This window comes from Nyctereutes procyonoides, unplaced genomic scaffold (assembly GCF_905146905.1).
Source record: "Nyctereutes procyonoides isolate TBG_1078 unplaced genomic scaffold, NYPRO_anot_genome, whole genome shotgun sequence".
Lineage (NCBI taxonomy): Eukaryota > Metazoa > Chordata > Mammalia > Carnivora > Canidae > Nyctereutes > Nyctereutes procyonoides.
The window spans coordinates 17,175,134-17,194,134 of record NW_026575159.1 but is presented as its reverse complement, the minus strand read 5'-3'; the positions used below and the strand labels follow the sequence as shown (position 1 = coordinate 17,194,134).

The 19,001-nt window shown below is 41.7% G+C and overlaps 1 protein-coding gene across 2 annotated transcripts in view; it reads left to right on the top strand.

Annotated features, from left to right (window-relative positions):
- Positions 1–7,460: 7,460 nt before the first annotated feature.
- The window catches only part of ANXA13 (annexin A13), a 50,142-nt gene continuing 38,601 nt past the window's right edge, over positions 7,461–19,001 (top strand). Inside the window, exons 1-2 of one of the 2 annotated variants that reach the window (XM_055314180.1) lie at positions 7,467–7,535; positions 8,706–8,828. In XM_055314180.1, the coding sequence (XP_055170155.1) occupies positions 7,521–7,535; positions 8,706–8,828 (138 nt within the window). In that variant the 5' untranslated portion in view covers positions 7,467–7,520. Of the gene's footprint in view, positions 7,536–8,705; positions 8,829–19,001 lie in introns of both variants that reach the window. The other variant, XM_055314181.1, reaches the window with a different exon arrangement.

Genomic DNA, 19,001 nt, shown 5'->3' with positions numbered 1-19,001 from the left:
ATCTGGCCTATGACAGACAGCTTTCTAAAGAAATCATTGCTCTTGGCCACTTACCACAAAGACATGTTGTAATTCAGCTGCCATGGTTTCCATGTGACAAGTGCCACACAAGACTCAGATGTAAGGAGATGAAGAGGAGGCAGTCACTGTCCATGGGAGGTCCCATTCTGGGGTGAAAAGGTGCAAGCAGGGACACAGTAGGGTGGGGGCTGACCTGGGGGAGCCAGCCTGCATGCAGCGATGACACATATCACTTTCTCCAATGAATCTTTTGACTTCTTCGATGATCTTCCTCTTTCTGTTCCCTTTGCCTGCATACATCTCTCAAGACTCTACTATCCCTCTGTGTGGATGGATCCCTCAATAGCTCCATCCCTAACTTCTCAGCCAAGCCCAGCACCTCTTCCTCCCCCTGCCCTCTAAACTCTTCCCTCTGGGGGTCGTCTGGCACCTCAGCATCCACAATTCCTCCTAGAGTAGCTCCTTCCTAGACTGCTCCATAGCTGAAGATGGCAGCACCAAATGCCAGTCACTCCCTTGAAACCCTGGGTTCTCTTCCATAGCTTCCTCTTTGCTGCTATTCAAGAATAGGCATTCCCATCTAGGTTAACTTTCCAAGTCTCCTCTACTCACCTTCACTCCTCAACACAGCATACTCTGACCACCCTCTGTTCATTCCCTAAAGACATTCACCACTTCCACTGGCAACTCCTCCATGCTCTTCCCCTATCTGCCCTTCCAATTCTTGCCACTCCATTGTTGCAAAGTAAGGCCTAGGCCCTCGTGGAGCCTCCCTCAGTCCCTTGGGCCACTATTTCTTCTTTCTCAAATTCTGTAACATACTAGTTACAGAATGGCCTGTGATAGTCTGTATTCATCTATAATAGTCCATAATATATCTAGAATAGTCATTTTATATATCAGTTATATCTTGGATTATAACTGTTTTTTTTAAATACCTTGTTCCCTGCAAAGAAATACTATGTTCTTGGAGGGCAAGCACCCTGTTTTTTTCCCTTCCTTTCTTCTGCTCCATGATGCTCAGCAGAGGGTTATAACACTCCTTATGTGGTGAATAATACACATCTTAATGAATGAATGTTGAGATCTGAAACTCGACAGCGTAGGTCAGAAGTGGTGGTTTATCATCACAGAAGGACGGACAAGTAGAGCCCTGTCCATCAACCAGCACTGAAGCAAAACTCCCAGGACTAAGTCCATAGGATGGAGCTGTCAGAAAGAGGATGCTGCTCGGGTAGGTGGGCTGCAGTTGAATGTGTCCATGGCACTGGCCAACACAGGCAGGTTGCCCACAGGATGCACAGATAGTTGGACCAGAAGTGAAAGCTCCAAGGGAAGGGCACTTTGCTCCTCTTTCAGTAGCTCTAGTATCAGTTCTCAGTCTCTCAGTGGGTTAAAAATATTCTGGGCTACCATTTCCACCTACTCTTCCCATCCTCAGGATCTCTCTCCCCTTTTTCCTTTCATTCCTTCCTCTTACTTCTCTTATGTTGCTCCTTTTGCCCTCTGCAGTGGACATATCTTGTTTCAGCCAGCCTACTATCCTTTCACCCTTCTTTTGTTAAAAGCACCCCAATTTTCTCTGGGTATCCATTCCTTCCCCCACTCTCAGACCACCCACATGATTTGGTGGGGTTGACTCCTCTTTCAGCTCTAGAGGTGACATGAAATCCAGTCCTCATTACATCCTCCCAGTTATGGTGGCTACTTCAGAGAAATTATGTGTCCCAATTGCCACCAGAGATTCAGATCAGGATGTATATTGGATTTGGAAGAAAAGCAAGCTCTCATTTTCTTTTCACCAGAGATTCAGATCAGGATGTATATTGGATTTGGAAGAAAAGCAAGCTCTTATTTTCTTTTAGTTTTGGAATTGTGAGGATGAAAATGTGGAACCACTGGCAGCCATCTTGCCTTTGAGAAAGGGGATCCCTTTGAGAAGGGAGAAAGCAGAACTAAGACATGGAGAGAGACCATGGGTTCTGGGGTGATATTTTGAATAGCTAGATCCTGCTATGCCTGAAACTAACTATCTTTTCCAATTATGTGAGACAACAAACTTTTTGTTTGCTTAAATTATCATGAGTTAGTCACTTATAACCAAAAGAGTCCCAATCTGTCTTCCTAAATCCAAATTGTTCTTAGTATTTTAGGTCTGAAAGTAAATGTAGAGATGAAGTTCACCTTTTACATTTATCTAATAGAAACCCAAGAACTGGAGAGAGTGTGACTCCAATATGAGCATATTCCTAAGTTGCAGCAGAGACCAGCCTAAAACACAGATCTTTGCTCTCCCGGTGCTAAGGTGTTTCTGCCACAAAAATGTTATATTAAATCAAAGTGTTTTTTTCTTATATGTAGATGTTTAATTTCTCCAACTAAGCATAGGCACCTAACAGGGCAGGGGTAGGAGCTATGTCCTAGATTTTTCATATGCCCTTAGCCTCACGTGGTATCTTGTACATGGCAAATACACAAGTACCAGTTAACCAATCACTGAGTTAAGAAGACTTTTTTTGTATAATGAGATTTTTGTTTTTATTTTTTTATTTTTTTTATTTTTTTTTTAATTTTTATTTACTTAGGATAGTCACAGAGAGAGAGAGAGAGAGAGGCAGAGACACAGGCAGAGGGAGAAGCAGGCTCCATGCACCGGGAGCCCGATGTGGGATTCGATCCTGGGTCTCCAGGATCGCGCCCTGGGCCAAAGGCAGGCGCCAAACCGCTGTGCCACCCAGGGATCCCGAGATTTTTGTTTTTAATGTTTGCAAGAGGATTGTTACTTTTAAGGTTTTTACTATTGAGAAAGTATAGGAGTATAGAAATATAGTTTTTGGCAGCAACTGTAATCATTTCCTGCTGATGTGAATCTTTCTTGTCTTAGTCAAATAAGAACTTTTATTAAGTAGCCATTGTATGCAGACACTGTGGGGATCTGTTAAGCAACAGGCCTGTCTCTGCCCTTGAAAATTTATTAACCTCCATCATCATGTGGCCTTCTCCCTGTGTGCCTGTGTCTTCACATGATATTTTCCTCTTCTTAAAAGGACACCAGTTATAATCGGTCCAAACCCATCCTAATGACCTCAACTTAACTTGGATACACCAGCCAAGACTCTATTTCCAAATAGAGTTACAGGTACTGAGGATTAGAACCTCACCAGGTCCTTTGGGGGATACAATATAGCCCATAAGAAATGCATAAATGACATTTTTAAGAAGTGTTAGAAACTTACCATTGGTGGGTGGAACAGAAGGAAAAAACTCTCTTTGGCAAGATTAATCCATGACTTGCTATTGAGACTCATAATGTTAGAAGGAGATTAGAACTCTGGCTGGCATCACTACTTTGAGAACCACAAAAATCCAAGAGATGTAAATAAACAGGCCCAGGGGGCACCTGGGTGGCTCAGTGATCAAGTGCCTGCCTTTGGCTCAGGCCCTAATCTGGGGACCCTGGGATCAAGTCCCCCATCAGGCTCCCTGCAGGGAACCTGCTTAACCCTCTGCTTGTGTCTCTGCCTCTCTCTCTATGTCTCTCGTGAATAAATAAATAAAATCTTAAAAAAAAAAAAAAAAAAAACACGGGCCCAGTCTAGGAGAGAAAAATATGAGGTAGCACCTGTAGTCATTTAGAATCACTAAATATTTAAGATAATAGTAACAAAAAACCCTCTCCTCACTGTTCTGCACCCTCTCTCCCCTAAAATGTCAGTCTACTACTCTTCTTTCTCAGGCAGGTCCTCTCCTCTCCCTCAACCATGAATAGCCTCCCAGAAATGACCTGGAGTCACAGGAATTCCACTTCCTTCCTCCTGCTGCTATTGCTTGTAATTATTCTAGCCACCTTCTTATGGACCCATCCAGCTGGGGAAGCAGAAAGGAGTAGTTGACACTGGAAACAGCTCTGTTCCAGTCAGATCCAAACTTGACCATGTAAAAAAAAAAAAAAAAAAGCAAACTTGACCATGTGCAAAGTGAAATTACTAAGAGGTGGCTATAGCAGTGGTGATCTAAAAAAATAAAAAAGGTATGTCAACTTCCCCCTCGGCTCCTCAGCTTTCTATCTCATCTCCCTGGAGCCATAAATTATATCTCTTCTGTATGTATTTCCTGTGAGCCTTTGAACAGAATTTATCTCAACTTTGATCACAGCACATCAAATTGCCCTGTTCCTCCTGAACTTTGAGCTTCAACAGCTCAAAAGGGTGGGAGAGGAAGAGAGAGAGGAAAGTAACTGATCAAACCTTCTAGGAAGGGTTAGTGACACAAAGGGTGGTTTCAAACCAGCACAGATGTGGAGTAGGAGAACTTGGCCCTGAGAAGCCTGGGCCTGAGAGAAGGAGGCAGAGACTTATAGAACCCAAATCAGCCAACATCATAGAGAATGGCCAAAGTATCAGTTGTTATTTTACATCTTCTTGTCATTCCTCACCCCTATGCAAATTTCTGGAGGAGAGTTGGAAGAGTTCACCTCCTACTCCCATCCTCCCACCTGAGAAACGATAGATTTCAGCCCCTTTGATCATCGTTCTCTTCCTCCAGTTAACAAAGCTCTTTCCAATCTCTGAGTCTCTGCACAAACTAAGGGCATCTGATCTGGAACACTTTATTTTTTTCAAATGATGGTCTCCTCATCCTTTAGTTCATAGTTTAAATGTTATCTCCTTGAAGAATTTTACCACTGCTTAAAGAAAATTACACACACTTAACACACACACATTCACCTCTATCATAGCATCCTGCTGGTTTTCTTCATAAGTTGCAACAACAATTTATAACAGTTTGTTCCTTGTACACTTGACTACATCCTAGAAAGAGAACATTTGAATCTATCTTATTCACTTTTATAGTCCTAGCAATTAGCACATCCAAGGCACTCAACAGATAAAGGTTAAAGAAATAAAGAACAAATACATACAATCAGAATTTAATAAATCCATGAGAATTTTAATACTGTGTTACATGGGAATTAGCATAAAATAAAGATGGAATCTTGGACCAGATGAGGAAAGATGAATTATTTAATAACTATCTAGGATCTATAAAATAACCAAAATTAAAGCTGAATCCATTCCTTCCTTACTCCACATGCAATCAATTCCAAATGGATCAAAGAGATATGTCTTAAAAAATAAAGCCATTATGGGGTGCCTGGGTTGGCTCAGTCAGTTACCTTCCAACTCTAATTCTCAACTCTTATTCTGGGCTCCATGTTGGGCATAGAGCTTACTTAAAAATAAAAATAAAATATATATAAATAAAAAAGAAGCCATTAAAAAACTTGATAAGGTATAAGAAGTCTTAATCATCTTAATGTAGAGATATTTTTTAAGCAAACCAATGAATCCATAAAAACTAATACTTTCTGCACTCACATATATGTGCTCAAAATACACTCAAACAGAAACAAAAGACAAACAACAAATTGGTGGGAAATAATTGTTACATTTGGCAAAGGCCTAGATCTTATTATAAAGTGTTGCTACAAATAAACAGTGAAGAGGCTAATAACTCAAAATAAAAATAAAGGACATAAGCAGACCACAGAAAAATCCATGCAAATGACCTTCAAGGGATATGATACATAATTTAAGAATATCAAAAGAAAGGAATATAAATCAAACACTGAGGTAACAATTTTTCATCTTTGAAATTGGCAGAAATGAAAAACCCTCATAATATATAATGTAGCCAATATATAGAAAAAATGAGCCCTGGCATATGATTGTAGGGGGATATATATTCTACCTTTGGAAAGTCAGGCTCAAAAATAAGTAAAGAAAGAAAGAAAGAAATTTAGGCTCATGGATCGGCTGGACTTTGAGTAGTTCAACATTTTGATGTCTGCGCAGAGGACAACTGGGAAAGATCTATCAGAATTTTATTTTTTTTTTAAGATTTTATATATTTATTTGAGAGAGAGAGCGCGCGAGCAGGGGGAGGGGCAGAGGGAGAGAGAGAAGCAGACTCTCTACTGAGCACAGAGCCCAAAGTGGGGCTTGAACCCTGGATGCTAGGATCATGACCTGAGCTGAAGACCTGAGCCAAAGGCAGACACTTAACCAACTGAGCCACCCAGGTGCCCCATCAGAATTTTAAATGTACACATTCTTTGGCCAACAATTACATCCTAAGATTTTATTCTACAGATAAACATTCACATGCAGGCAAAGATGTAGAAATGAAGATAGTCATACAAAAGGCCAAAAAAAAAAAACCCTAAATAATCTTGAATAGTGGACTGATGACATAAGTTTTGGCTAATATTCATAGGAGACCACTGGAAAAGAAACGTACTAGTGTCATATATCTCTTTAATATATGAAGCATAAAAGGCATAGAAAAGAAGGTATTGTGGGGCACCTGGGTGACTCAGTCTTTTGAGCATCTGCCTTCAGCTCAGGTCATGATCTCAGGGTCATGGGATTGAGCCATACATTGGGCTTCCTGCTCAGTGGAGAGCCTGCTTCTCCCTCTCTCTGCCACTGCCCATGCTTGTGCTCACTCTTTCTCTCTGTCTCTCAAATAAATATTTTTTTAAAAAAAATAACATATTGTACAAACCCATTTGTTGACAATAAAATGAAACAAAACAAAAAACCCAGGCCAGAGAAAGAAAGAAAGAAAGAAAGAAAGAAAAGAAAGAAAGAAAGAAAGAGAGTAAGGAAGGGAAAAAGAATAAGGAAGGGAGAAAGAAAGAAAGAAAGAAAGAAAGAAAGAAAGAAAGAAAGAAAGAAAGAAAGAAAGAAAGAAGAAAGAAAGAAAGAAAGAAAGAAAGAAAGAAAGAAAGAGACAAGAAAAATAAAGAAAAAAAAAGAAAGAGACAGACAGACAAAGAGATAGGTAAATGGAGGGACAGGCAGACATGGCTATGTATGCAAACCATCCAGAAACCACTAGGAAAGGGCCTGGGAGGTCAGGAGGCTTATTTTTCATCATACTCTTTCACACTATTAGGGGGAAAAATTACCATCTGTACATATTACTTTTTCAGTTCAAAAACTAGCTGGATTATAAAGATGATGTTGGCATAAGTCAATGTCACTCTCCAAAGGATTCTGTGCAATAACAATAGTGATGTTAGTAAAACAGTAAGATTTTTTTAGCCTTGTTTGGTTAATGCTTTTATTATCACAATGTATAAGATTTTAAATAAATGCCCCAAATAAAAAAAATATGGACTCTTTCAATAATCTAGAAGTGAGACAGGTTTAGTAGAGAATAAGCTATTCACTTAAAAAGCCTATACTTGACGTGTTAATAAATATTTTACTTTGGAAAGATGGCCTAGAAATACAGCTTGGGAAGGCTAAGCTCATTTGTAGCTATCACCACTCCCTACCCATCCCATCCCCAACAATGTATTCAAATTCAATACCAAAAGTTACTTATTAAACTCAAAAGATATTACACCCTGGGAAAACTATTATAAACTTGGCCTGTAGGAGAACTGATCTCCTAATGAAATACAGAACAACTGTCTTAGAAAAACGAAAATGGGCAATCGTCACGTAAGTATTTATTATCTTTGGGAGTCAAAGTTTTCATTTTAGTTAGCATGTGGAGAAATTTAAATTATGAAATCATGATTTTATATTTTATCATTGTGATTACTACGTATTGTTGGTTTTCACAACAGCATACCATGTTTTTAAAATGCACTTGGAATATACTTTTTCTCCATTAGTAAAAAATCTCTTAGGAGGGAAGTATTTAAAACAAGTAAATAGTGCCCAGCACAGAGCAAATGGTTAATATGTATTTGTGGATTGTATGATTAAAGGTGTTACTTGTGGCGAAGTTGCACAAAACCTTGCAGACTCAGACTCGCAGACTATGCCCATCAGAGTTTTGTGGGGAAGACAGGTTCATGTTGCAAATATCCATAGACTAAGGTAAAAGTATTCCTACAAGGCTATATAATCTGGGCTAAAAGGTAAAAATATTCTAGTATTATTTCTAAGCAGCATCATTCAGATGTTTGCAGATATCCAGGGAATGGACTTGATGTTTGGGGTTTATTTGTTGTTGTTGTTGTTTTCCTGAAATGTCTAGGCCCATGTGAATACTGTGTCTATAAATTATTAACGACTCAAAACTAACTAAAATACTTCCATTTGGAATCAACAATGTGCATGGCAGGTCAGAGTTAAATCTTGATTTTTTTTTTTTTTACATTGAAAAATACATATCTAAAGCTGTTGCAATAAGCATTGTAGTAAGGTCTTGCTCTACCTACTATAGCTTCCCACGGCAACAATGATTTATTCTAAGTAAGTTAGGAACAAAGAGAATAAAACTCCAAAATTTTCTGTAAACTATAACTTTGATTATAAGATTTTTTTCCTTTGCTGTAAATTAAAATTTCCCTCAGTGGTTGTAAGCCTACAAATAATGTCTTCAGGGAGGTGTCATATTTAAAATCTTCTGTAGGTAACATTTTTTCTTTTTCTTTTCTTTTTTTTTTTTTTTTTTTTGCTAGCCAAGATTAGGAGCCTTCCATTCATTATATCTTTTGGAGATACTAAAGCCTACTTTGAAGGTACTTCTGATAGCTGCAGAGGGCCCCTGCCATAGCAGTTTAGGAAGATGTTTCCATCTTTGAGTGTCATCCCCATGGGGCAACTGGCTTGTGTGAGTGGTCTAGCATTGTTATGTATTTCTTTTTTTTGAATCCTTAGAGCCAGTCTTACTCCCTCTCAGAAGGCAGTCAACAGTTGCCCAAAGGGGACATCCAACCCTCAGCAGCCGTGCAGCCTCTCAGCCACCCATCAGGGAGTGGAGAGCCAGAGGCCCAACAGCCTGTAAGCACTCAATTTTCCCTCCAAATCATAAGTATGACTGGGCTCTCTCAGGGGCCCAGTATTGCTCACCAATGACGTGTCATATGGGACCCTCCACAATCCTCCAGCCTGAAAAACGTCATCAATAGGTGTTACCTCCAGGCAGGGAAATCTTCCCCTGGAAAATATTTGTTACAACGTTTGCAGCTAATGTAAAAAGGTAATGGAGGAGCTCAGCTTCCATGCCCAATAGTGTCCCCTTCGTTATGCCTTACAGTGGAGGGCATGTTACCACAGTATGACCACTGTGACATTTTAGAAAATGTAAATGGGAATTTAACATGGCACAAGGAATGAATATGTTCTAAGATTGTGTTTCTGAATAAGTAAATGCAAAACCTTCAAGGACAGAGAATCGTCCTGGTAGTGACTTAAATCATTTGCCTTAGAAGACAACTTGAGTATGTACAAACTTCAAATAACAATGTTTCCAGTTCTGGAGCAACTGCACAACCAAAACAAATATAGAAAACTAGATACTAGTAAAATACAAGATCAGAATGTGCAAGCAGATGCATGTAATGGATAGAGTATAATAGACAATGTTATTTTGCTGAGATAAAATGGCCACAGTCAGTGTAAAAAAAAAAATGGTCCTGATTGCTATAAATGTGGTTTCTTTTGTGTTGCAGCATGTTTAAAATATAACCTGGTGTGTGACTTCTTAGTTCTCCTATAATGTTTGTCTATCTAAAACTGAGACACTTTTGTTTGTAGGACTCCCTATAAAATAATCAGGACTTCTCTTGGCTAAAATGCATGATTTTTGTACTAAACCTTCCTCTGTTCTTTTATCACTGGCTTGCAACAATTAAAATATGGCTGTTTGGTGTATATACAATCATAAAGAGAAACGCAAATGCAGGTGTTGAAGTAGTGTGCCAGGACTTGGTCATCCTAATGATTCAATGCACTTTTTATTGATGTTTAAGTAATTAAGTTTTAAGTTTATGTATTTAGTAAATACATATTTTAAAAGTCCACCAGGAAAGTTACGAATTCCCTAAAATAAGTCCATAGACTGAGATCCGCAGACAACTGCTTGACAAACAATACTCCAATGCCAGTAGGATATTGGCTAGAAAATTACATTTTCCTAGGAACTGTGATATAGAGGCCTTCCTAGCCAATTCTGAAAACTGAAAATTACTTTTTTACTTTGTGCTTTCCTCCAATCCTTTTGCCATCATTAATGATTTCTTTCAACTGAAGACATAGTAATTGTGACTAACCTATTTGGAGCAGAAATAACCAAGATAGAGGGTGACTATCACTTGGTAAATCACACAATGTTCAGAGTTTGCTTAGCCTAGAGGATGTGTCCTTGTGCTCAATGAGCTTTGTGCAGCCACAGAAAAATAAGATCCACAGGAAAATCTGCTTAGGTTTAGTGAGATGACTCTTCCTATTCTCTTGTGCGGGTTGTTTTCAGGAGAATCACTCTCTAGAGGAAAATATAGAATTGAGATCAATAGTGAAATCCCTTCACCACTAGAGTATGGCTGTAGGGTATGGGCAGAGCAATAGGGAGGGGGCAAGACTTAGGAGAGCTGTGGACAAATGTGGAAATAATCACAAACTCAGGAGGATTTATGATTTCTGGAAAAGTCTTTTCAAGGCCAATGAATAGACACTAGGAATGATTTGCCTTGCTCCTCAAAGTGTGGTCTCTGGATTAGTAGCAGCATCTACATTACTGGGTGTTTGTTAGAAATGCAGAGTCCCAGGCCCATGAAGACCTCCTGAAGCAGATCTGCATTTTAACAAGATCTCCAAGCGATTCTTATATGCAGTACAGTCTGCGAGGCACTAAAATAGGAAACAAGTTCACACATTTGGCTGCACATTGGCATCACCTGCGGAGTTGTAAAAACTACTGAAGCCTGAGCCCCACCACCGGCGAGTCTGAATCAACTGGTCTGGTGATCTGTCTGGGCACTGGGATTTGCAAATCCCTCCTGGGTGGTGCTAAACGTGCAGCTGAGTTTGAGAAACGCTGAACTGGAGCATAACACAATTCTTCCGAGAACAGATCGGCACACCGCCGATGATAGCAGGTGTCATTTTAAGTGCCCATAAGCTAAAACCAACTTGTCAATGTTAGAACACCTGCTCAGCGATCTGCCACGTTTGTGAACATGCCACATTTATGACTTGCTTGTGCCAATATTTAGCCAACATCAATATTGTCTAAAATGGAAAACAGTTCAGGACTTGTAACAGGGCAACAGGCAAGCTCAGATGCAGGTGGATTAGGAACACCCAGGAGCCACACAGCAGGTGGGACTCAGTCCAGATGCCTCAGAAAAGAAGGTAGGTTCTGGAGGCAAGGAAAAATGTGTCTGGGAATGTGGGATAAAGTAAGTACGGTTTTCACCAAGAGAGTGCCTTGAAGTGTGATTCCAGACCCCAAAGAAGAATTAGTGAGAGAAACCAAGCAGAAAGCAGCCCAGACCCTGCAGGTCTCCTATCAGGAAATCGTTTATCCCAGAAAATTTGTTCTTCGGAACACCACCATGACTCATTGGAGGAAACACAAAGGGCCCCTCTGATATCAAACCATGACAGGCAGTAAAGCATACGTTCTTCATTTAAAAACAAGCCTCCCGCTCAAAGCTGGCTGCATTCTAGACCCAATCACACAGCCTTGGCTTTGTAAAGGGGTTTCTTGTCTACAGTAGATAAAAAGCAGTCATTTTTAAAGAGGTGCAAAATAGGTTGCCAAGGACAAATACACTGGCAGAAGGAAGAATGTGGGAACCGAGAAACTGACACACGAGCTTTAAAGCGGAGGGAGCCTGGGGCCACGTGGTGTAGGGGATGGAAGCTGGTACTTGCTCGCTCTGCTACACAGCAGCAAGAACCAAGACTCCCAGGGATGGGGGGCATGGCTGGAGGTCTCAAGGCAGCCTCCTGAAAGGATGCTGATGATCACTGACATGTCTCAAGTGCTTGCTAGACCCTGAACTGCTGCGGGGGCACGGGCTGTACACATGAAGTGTGCAGCCTGTCACTCTACCAAGCACCCTGTGTACATGTGTCCTTCAGTCCTCACACAATTCTGTGAGGGAGGTAGTATTATTTTCCCCTTGGAAAAGTGGGGAAAGTGAAGCAAGGAGAGATGAGGTAATTTGTCTAGTGAGAGGTGAAGCACAGCTTGGGATTTAGGTAGAAGTTCTTCACACACTGCCTTGGGCTCACATTATACCAATTAAAAGCTAACTGGGATTTCTAAAATGATTGAACTGGATCATTACCTTCTCTTTATCCCCATTCTTGAGCTTCCTTCTTCTCTCCTAACCCCCTATCTGGATTTGATGCTCTTCCTTAGTGCTTCCATGCTATCCTGCATGTAATGCCACTACTCTCCTTCCATGTGACTTTTAGAACGATCTGTTCATACATCTCCCCCACACTGGACTGATGGCCCACTGGGGGGTGGGACTATATCTTGTTCATCTTTGTACCTCCATGACTGACACAAAACCTGGCACATAGCAAATGCTTGATCAAAGTTTGATGAATTCATCAATTCATTACCTTTTATAAGTCAGCCTTACTCTAACCAATGTTTTGCTCACATGCAGTCCAAATCCCTATGACCAGGAACAGCCCCAGACCAATGTGTGAGTAAGGTCCCTGTATCTGTATTTTTAAAAAAAAAAACCCAAGTGATTCTAACATACCCAAAGTTGAGAACCATGTCAGGTTCTCCTACTAATGTCAGATGTTCCTCTAGTGTAGGAAAGTGCCCAAATGCAGTCCGCAGACCATCATCAGGACACCCTAGGATCTTGTTAGGAATGCAAATCACCAGGCCCCACTCCACATCTACAGAATCAGAAATTCTGGGGCTAGGGCCCTGCAACTACAGCTGAACAAGTTCTCCAGGTGATTCTGAGGTTCACTCAAGTGTGAGAATCCAATGCTGAAGCAAAAGCCTCTCATGGAAGTAGCCTGGAGCTCTGGCCCAGCTTTGGCTTACAAAGCGCTCCCATCACTCAGGCTGCAGAGATGCCCGGATGATGGTCTTTAAAGCCTGCTTAGTCTGACACCCTCCTCCAGGACCAGGCACACCAAATGCAGCCCAGGGAGCTACCCCATTCTGCTCCGTCCACCTGAACCCGGGCTGCACTGTCCCACCACTCATCTTAGCATTGCACAGAGAAAAGGCAGCTCAAGAGCCCCTCCACCAGTGGGGCTCTTCCCTTCAGTTCAACATATTCTTTTAAAGAAACTCCTACGAGCCAGGTACTGGCTCTATAGATAAAAAGAGGAATAAAAGACCATAGTCCATGCCCTTAAAATTGCTCACAGTCTAGAAAGGGAGGCAAACAAATAGCTAAAATGAGGTGTGATGGATGCATTAATAGAAACATGTCCAAAACCTGGACAGAAGAGTAACTGATTCTGGGTGGGAGGAGAGAGTAGAAGAGGCTCCTAACATGGAGAAGGGCAATCTTTATAGTGCTGGAGTACGTGCACAGAGGTACAAGAAGGGTAGTGCTGCTGGAAGTACAGCTCTCATGCTCCCACCCCGGGCAAAGTACTTAATCCATTAAGCATCACCTGCCTGTGCAGCTGCTAGCCCCTCCCCCTGGGCTGGGAGCTTCTGCAAGGCAGACACTGCCTCTTACTCAGGGCTCTGTCTCTGGGGCTGGACATGTAACAGGTGTGTCATACATATTTTTGATAGAAAGATCCCTGAACAGGAGGCCGAGGCACAGATGCGCAGGGGTGAGACCCAAAGGCCCTTTTTTGCTATGCAAAGTGTATTAGTATCCTAGGGCTAATATGCAAAGTATCACAAACTGGGTGGATTTTCTTAAAGATTTTATTTATTTATTTGAGAGAGAGAGAACAAGCAAGAGAGAGCATGAGCAGGGGGAGAGGGAGAGGGACAAGCAGACACCCCTCTGAGTGGAGAGCCCAATGTGGAGCTCCATCCCAGAATACTGGGATCATGACCTGAGCTGAAAGCAGACGCTTAACCAACTGAACCACCCAGGCATTCTACAAACAGGGTGGCTTAAGACAATGAAAATATATTCTCTCCAAGTTCTGGAGTATAAGGATTTGAAATCAAGGTGTTAGCAAGGCTACTGTTCCCTCTGAAGGCTGTGGGGAAGAATTCTTTCTTGCCTCTGGTGGCCTTAGGTGTTGCATTTCTTGGCTTGGCACAGAAGCAGCTCAGTCTCTCTGCCTCCCTCTTCACATGGCCTTCTCCTCTGTGGGTATTTCTGTTTCTCTTCTTCTTAAAAGGACCCCAGCCACTGGGTTTAGGATCCATTCTAAATCCAGGATGATCTCATCCATGATCCTGTACTAATTACATCAACAAAGATTCTATTTCCAAGTAAGGTCACATTCTGAGGTTCCAAGTAGACAAGAATCTGGGGGATACTATTCAACCTACTATACCAAGGAAATTGGGTTTTATTGCTTCAGGCCAGTAGTGGTTTCTAAACTTTGCTCATCAGATTCCTTTGGAAGGCTTGTTTAAAACAGAGAGCTCCCCCTATCCCCAGAGTGTCTGATTCAGTAGATACTTTAGAGTGGGGCCCAAGAATTTGCATTTCCCACAAGTTACCTGGTGATGCTGCTGCTGCTGGTCCAGGGACCACACTTTGAGAACCAGCATCTTAGGCAACAGGCCCTAACTGATCTCAGACAAGGCAAGGACAGGTCAGAGCTGTACTTTAGATGGACCATGTTGGAAGCCAGTAAAAAAAAGTTTTGGAGAGAAACATGACCAAAGGCAAATTAAAACAATTGGGAGGCAGTGAGTGGCCTTGGAGAAAGATGATGAACCCCTGCTCCCAACTAAAACAGTGGCAATGGGACTGGAGAGAGGACAGATTGGAAGGTCAAAGAGATGTAACTGGATGACTGACTTGCCAGGTATGTGAGGGACAAGGAGGATTTACAGAGTGAGTCCCAGGTACTCAGATGAACGGGGGTGCCTCCTGGGGATGAGGGAGAGTGGAGGTTCATGCTGTGTGAGGATGAGTTTGGTTTGGGGACATGTTGAGTTTGAGATACCTGTGACACCTGGGTGTAATGCTTAGCAGGTAGCTGGCTGTGAGACTCAAGAGAGACGTCTGGGCTTGAAGTAGTTTGGAGTATGAATTCATAGTTGTTTTATTTATCTTGTTTTCTTTTTTGTTTGTTTATTTTTTTTTGTTTATCTTGTTTTCAAGTCAATATGTGTTTGATTACAAGTAGCAGACTACAGAACCAAGAGTGGCTTAAATGACAGTGACATTTCATTAGTAGCCCTCACACGCAGTCTGAAAGGAGGGAACTCCAGGGGTGGGTTCATCATGAAGGACTCATGCCATGTCTGCCTTTCCCTGCCACCCGTGATGTGCTGGCAACCACTCCCCTCATAGGTACAAGATAATGGTCTGTGTTTAAGTTCATGATCTCACATGATAGGATCACAAGTAAGAAGGAAGGAGATAGAGGAAAAAAGTGCCTTTCTTCTTATGTACCACTCCCCTATCAATGAGAAAATCTTTTATGGAAGCCCCAAGCAGGCATCCCGTTCTGGCTCCGTGGCCAGAGTTGGTCAAAAGTCCATCCCTAGACCAATCACTGACCAAGGGGAAGAGGAGAGCCATGAATCATGGTTCATCCCTGGGGCTGGGGGAATCATCTTGTCAGCTAGCACGCTCCCTCTCAATCTCGTTCTCTCACTCTCTCTCTTTCTTTCTGTATGTTGGCCTCATTCTCTCCCACTGAAAATGAACTTTTTCTTTTTCCCAGTGGTATGGGAGGCAAAAGTTGTTGATGAGAAGGAGGCATGGCCTCAGATAGTTCAGATACCACAGAGAGTTCCACATAGCTCCAGATTAACAACACCAATGAAAAGAGTTTCTTTTGCTAAGGACCCATAATATGTCAGGGAAAAATTCTGATTGGCTTGGGTCAAGTACCTACTCCTTGGATGTCGCTGCAGTGGAGGTTGGCCTTACCAGTCCTTGGGGTTCGGGGATATTGCTTTCTTAGAACTATTATTTTTATTAATATTACTTCTGCTCCTGCAGCTACTATTGGATGGACTGAAATAGAGAATGAAGACTCAAAGATCGGGTAGAAAGATAGTCAAATAATTCACCCTTCCTGGAATGGGCATTTGGAGCGTTGCAGTGGGAAGATTAAAAATGTTTAAAAGAATTTTAAAGAAATAATTAATAGGGTTGGATCCAATGCATATTTAAACTCTTACCAGGGGGAAAGAATAGCATCCATTGTTTTGATTCTGATGGAGACAGAAATTTGCTCAAAGCAAATTTAGCTATTTCACCTTGTTTCCTTTCTAGCAAATCAAAACTTGTTCACATACTGTTGGTTATGCCCTCTACACAGCACCATTCAATGCTGTAATGCCCCAGCTCGGCCCCCAGCATTTTCTCTTTTCAATTCTGTCTACCCACTTATCATTGACTCTTGAGGATCCCAGAGTACACTTGCTTCTTTTTTTTCCTGCAAGCAATGAATCCCAAGTTTATACTCTCATTGAATTGGCAGAAAAACAGCCTTTGGCAACAGAAGAAGGAAATGGATAATTCTTTTCTAATGAGAAAAGTGCTTCATTTTTCATAACTTCTTGAAGGCATGATTCTTTTCACGGTTGAGGAATGGCTATCACCTCCCCATGACCACCTTCTCCTCCAAGTTCACTTTCGTTGATGCAATACAACAGTAATTGGATATCTGGAGGTTTAACACTCTTCAGAGGTTTCTGACTCCCCAAACAATCTGTGGACAACCTCAAGGCAGTCACTTTCCCTAGGACACAATCTTGTTTCCAGACAGTGCATGTAATTCTACCTCTAGGAGAAACTCCGAGTTGCCCAGCCCAACATAGTACTCAAGGGCCCCCAAGAATGAATCAGCCCAGGCTGCCGGGTGCAGACTCTGCAGGTTGAGGCCATGATGCCTACAGTTGTGAAGCAGACAAAGAAGCAGAGAGTGAGAACAGGCTTCTCACTTTGGACCAACTTTAACTCAGATTCTACTCCTAGTTACCTTGTCCTTGTCCCAAATTCAGATTTGTCATTGGAATTTCTTTGAAAAAAAATTAAGGGAAGAAAGACATCATGGTCCACTTCTAATCCTCCCGTTTATATAACTACAGTAATTCATTCTCTGTCACTGGGGACCTTGCCTGAGTCAGGTCCTATGTGCCATTTGTACCAGCATCCCAGCCTTCTCAACACCTTTTAAAGAAATATGTTTATGGAATTATTACAACCATTCATAGACCCTCATCATGTTAGATTATGGCACGATTGATACTAGAACCAGATAATTCTTTGTTGTGAGGGGCTGTACTGTGCCTTGTAGGATGTTTAGCAGAATCCCTCATGTCTATAACTAAATTCCAGTAGCACTCCCCTATTGTGACTACAAGAAAATGTCTCTAGACATTGCCAAATGACCCCAGAGAGGCATAATTGCTCCTAGTTGGTAGGAAATGACTTTATGAGCCACAGAACCTAGCAAAAGCAAGGTTATAGGGCAGGAGATGGTCCCCTTCATCTGACTGAATTTCTATCAACAACCGTGTGTTCCTATCCCTCTGGCCTAGAGAGTCCCTCACATGATTGCCTTTCTTATCATAGAATAGAACCAACTCATCTTCAAGATTGACCTTTGTCCTCTTGAAGTGACAACAGCAGCTTAGAGGCAGCAGTTTCCCTCAAAAGGCTGTTAGCCCATTAGTAACTTCTGGTGGCCACAATGAAAAGGGCTTCCCTACAGAAATACCCAGTACTGAAGCTGTTGAGCTGCTGGTTTTCCTGTCCAGATGAGCAGTGCTCAGCCGGAAAGTCACTAATTGAAACAATCATGAGTCTATTTGCTCATCTCTCCCCTATTTGGGTATAGCCTCCAAAAGGACAGCTCCATTTAGTCTTCCTATAGCAGAGCTCAGTGCATAGTGGGTCAGTCAATGGCTTGCACTTCTGATCATATTGTCAGTATTTTCAGAAATGATAGTGCCTACCACCTTAGGGCACTAGATCTGGTCCCAACCCTGGAGTCACCTTTGATGGGTAACTATCACACCAACTTAAGGTGTAACACAGAGGGCATAGCCTGAGAAAGTTTATCTTTCTGGGAAATGATCTGACTATATCAATCTTCATCAAAAGCTATTCTCAAAATGCCAACATATAAATAATCCCAAATTTAGTAGAAGAAAGGTCATTTTTTTAATCTAAAAAAATTTCACTTACTATTTTAAGAACACACGGTTGGCATATATATGTAAGTCATATCAAGATCCAATTCAAGTGAATGTTTTTCCTATTTTCAGCCCTTTTTCTTGCCAAACAATGCAAATATTCCTACCCATTTAAAGTGATGGAGATACGACCATTGTTCTTGGTCCCAAGAGGTTTACAGTCTAGGGAGGGAAATAAACTAATGAATAAGTGTAATAATGCACCTTAAGGAGATCTGATAGAAATCTCTAGAATGGAGTAAAAGCACAAAGGAGAAACTGGTGTGCTAGAAAATGTCTCACCAGATCTTGATGGGGGGTGGAGGACAAAACCCCAATTTGCACCGTGTGCCCATTTCCACAGCATAAATATGAAATCACAACTGATTTCAAGTTACTAACATGAACATAGAGTTGGGAAGAAATGCACATGATTGGCTCTTGGAAGCTTGCAAAGTCAGCTCCAGCTTGGGTGGCCAACCATCCTGGTTTGCTCAGGATGTTTTAGCACTGAAAATCTCGCACCCTAGGAAACCCACAGTCTTGGGCAATCAAACCATTGGCCACCTTGGGCCCCATGCCCAATTGGCAGAAAGTTTTCCGTCTTTCCCAAGAGGGTCAGGAATGGTTCCAGAGAGGAGATGAGGCTTCAGCAAATTCCCTCAAGTAGATATATTCTCCACTGTTGTCAGTGGACTCAATGGTGGGCAACCAGGTATTTAAGAAATGGACGAGCATGAGGCCAGTGCTGTCAATCTCCCAACCCTTTGGCCCTCTGAAGACTCCGGAAGTTACGGAGAGGAATTTGCTTGCAGTTAACTCCCTTCTTCGTCCCCCACTGAACACAGATGGAACCTTCCTAATAAGACAAATCTAGATTTTGTCAAGGAGGGAGAAATGAG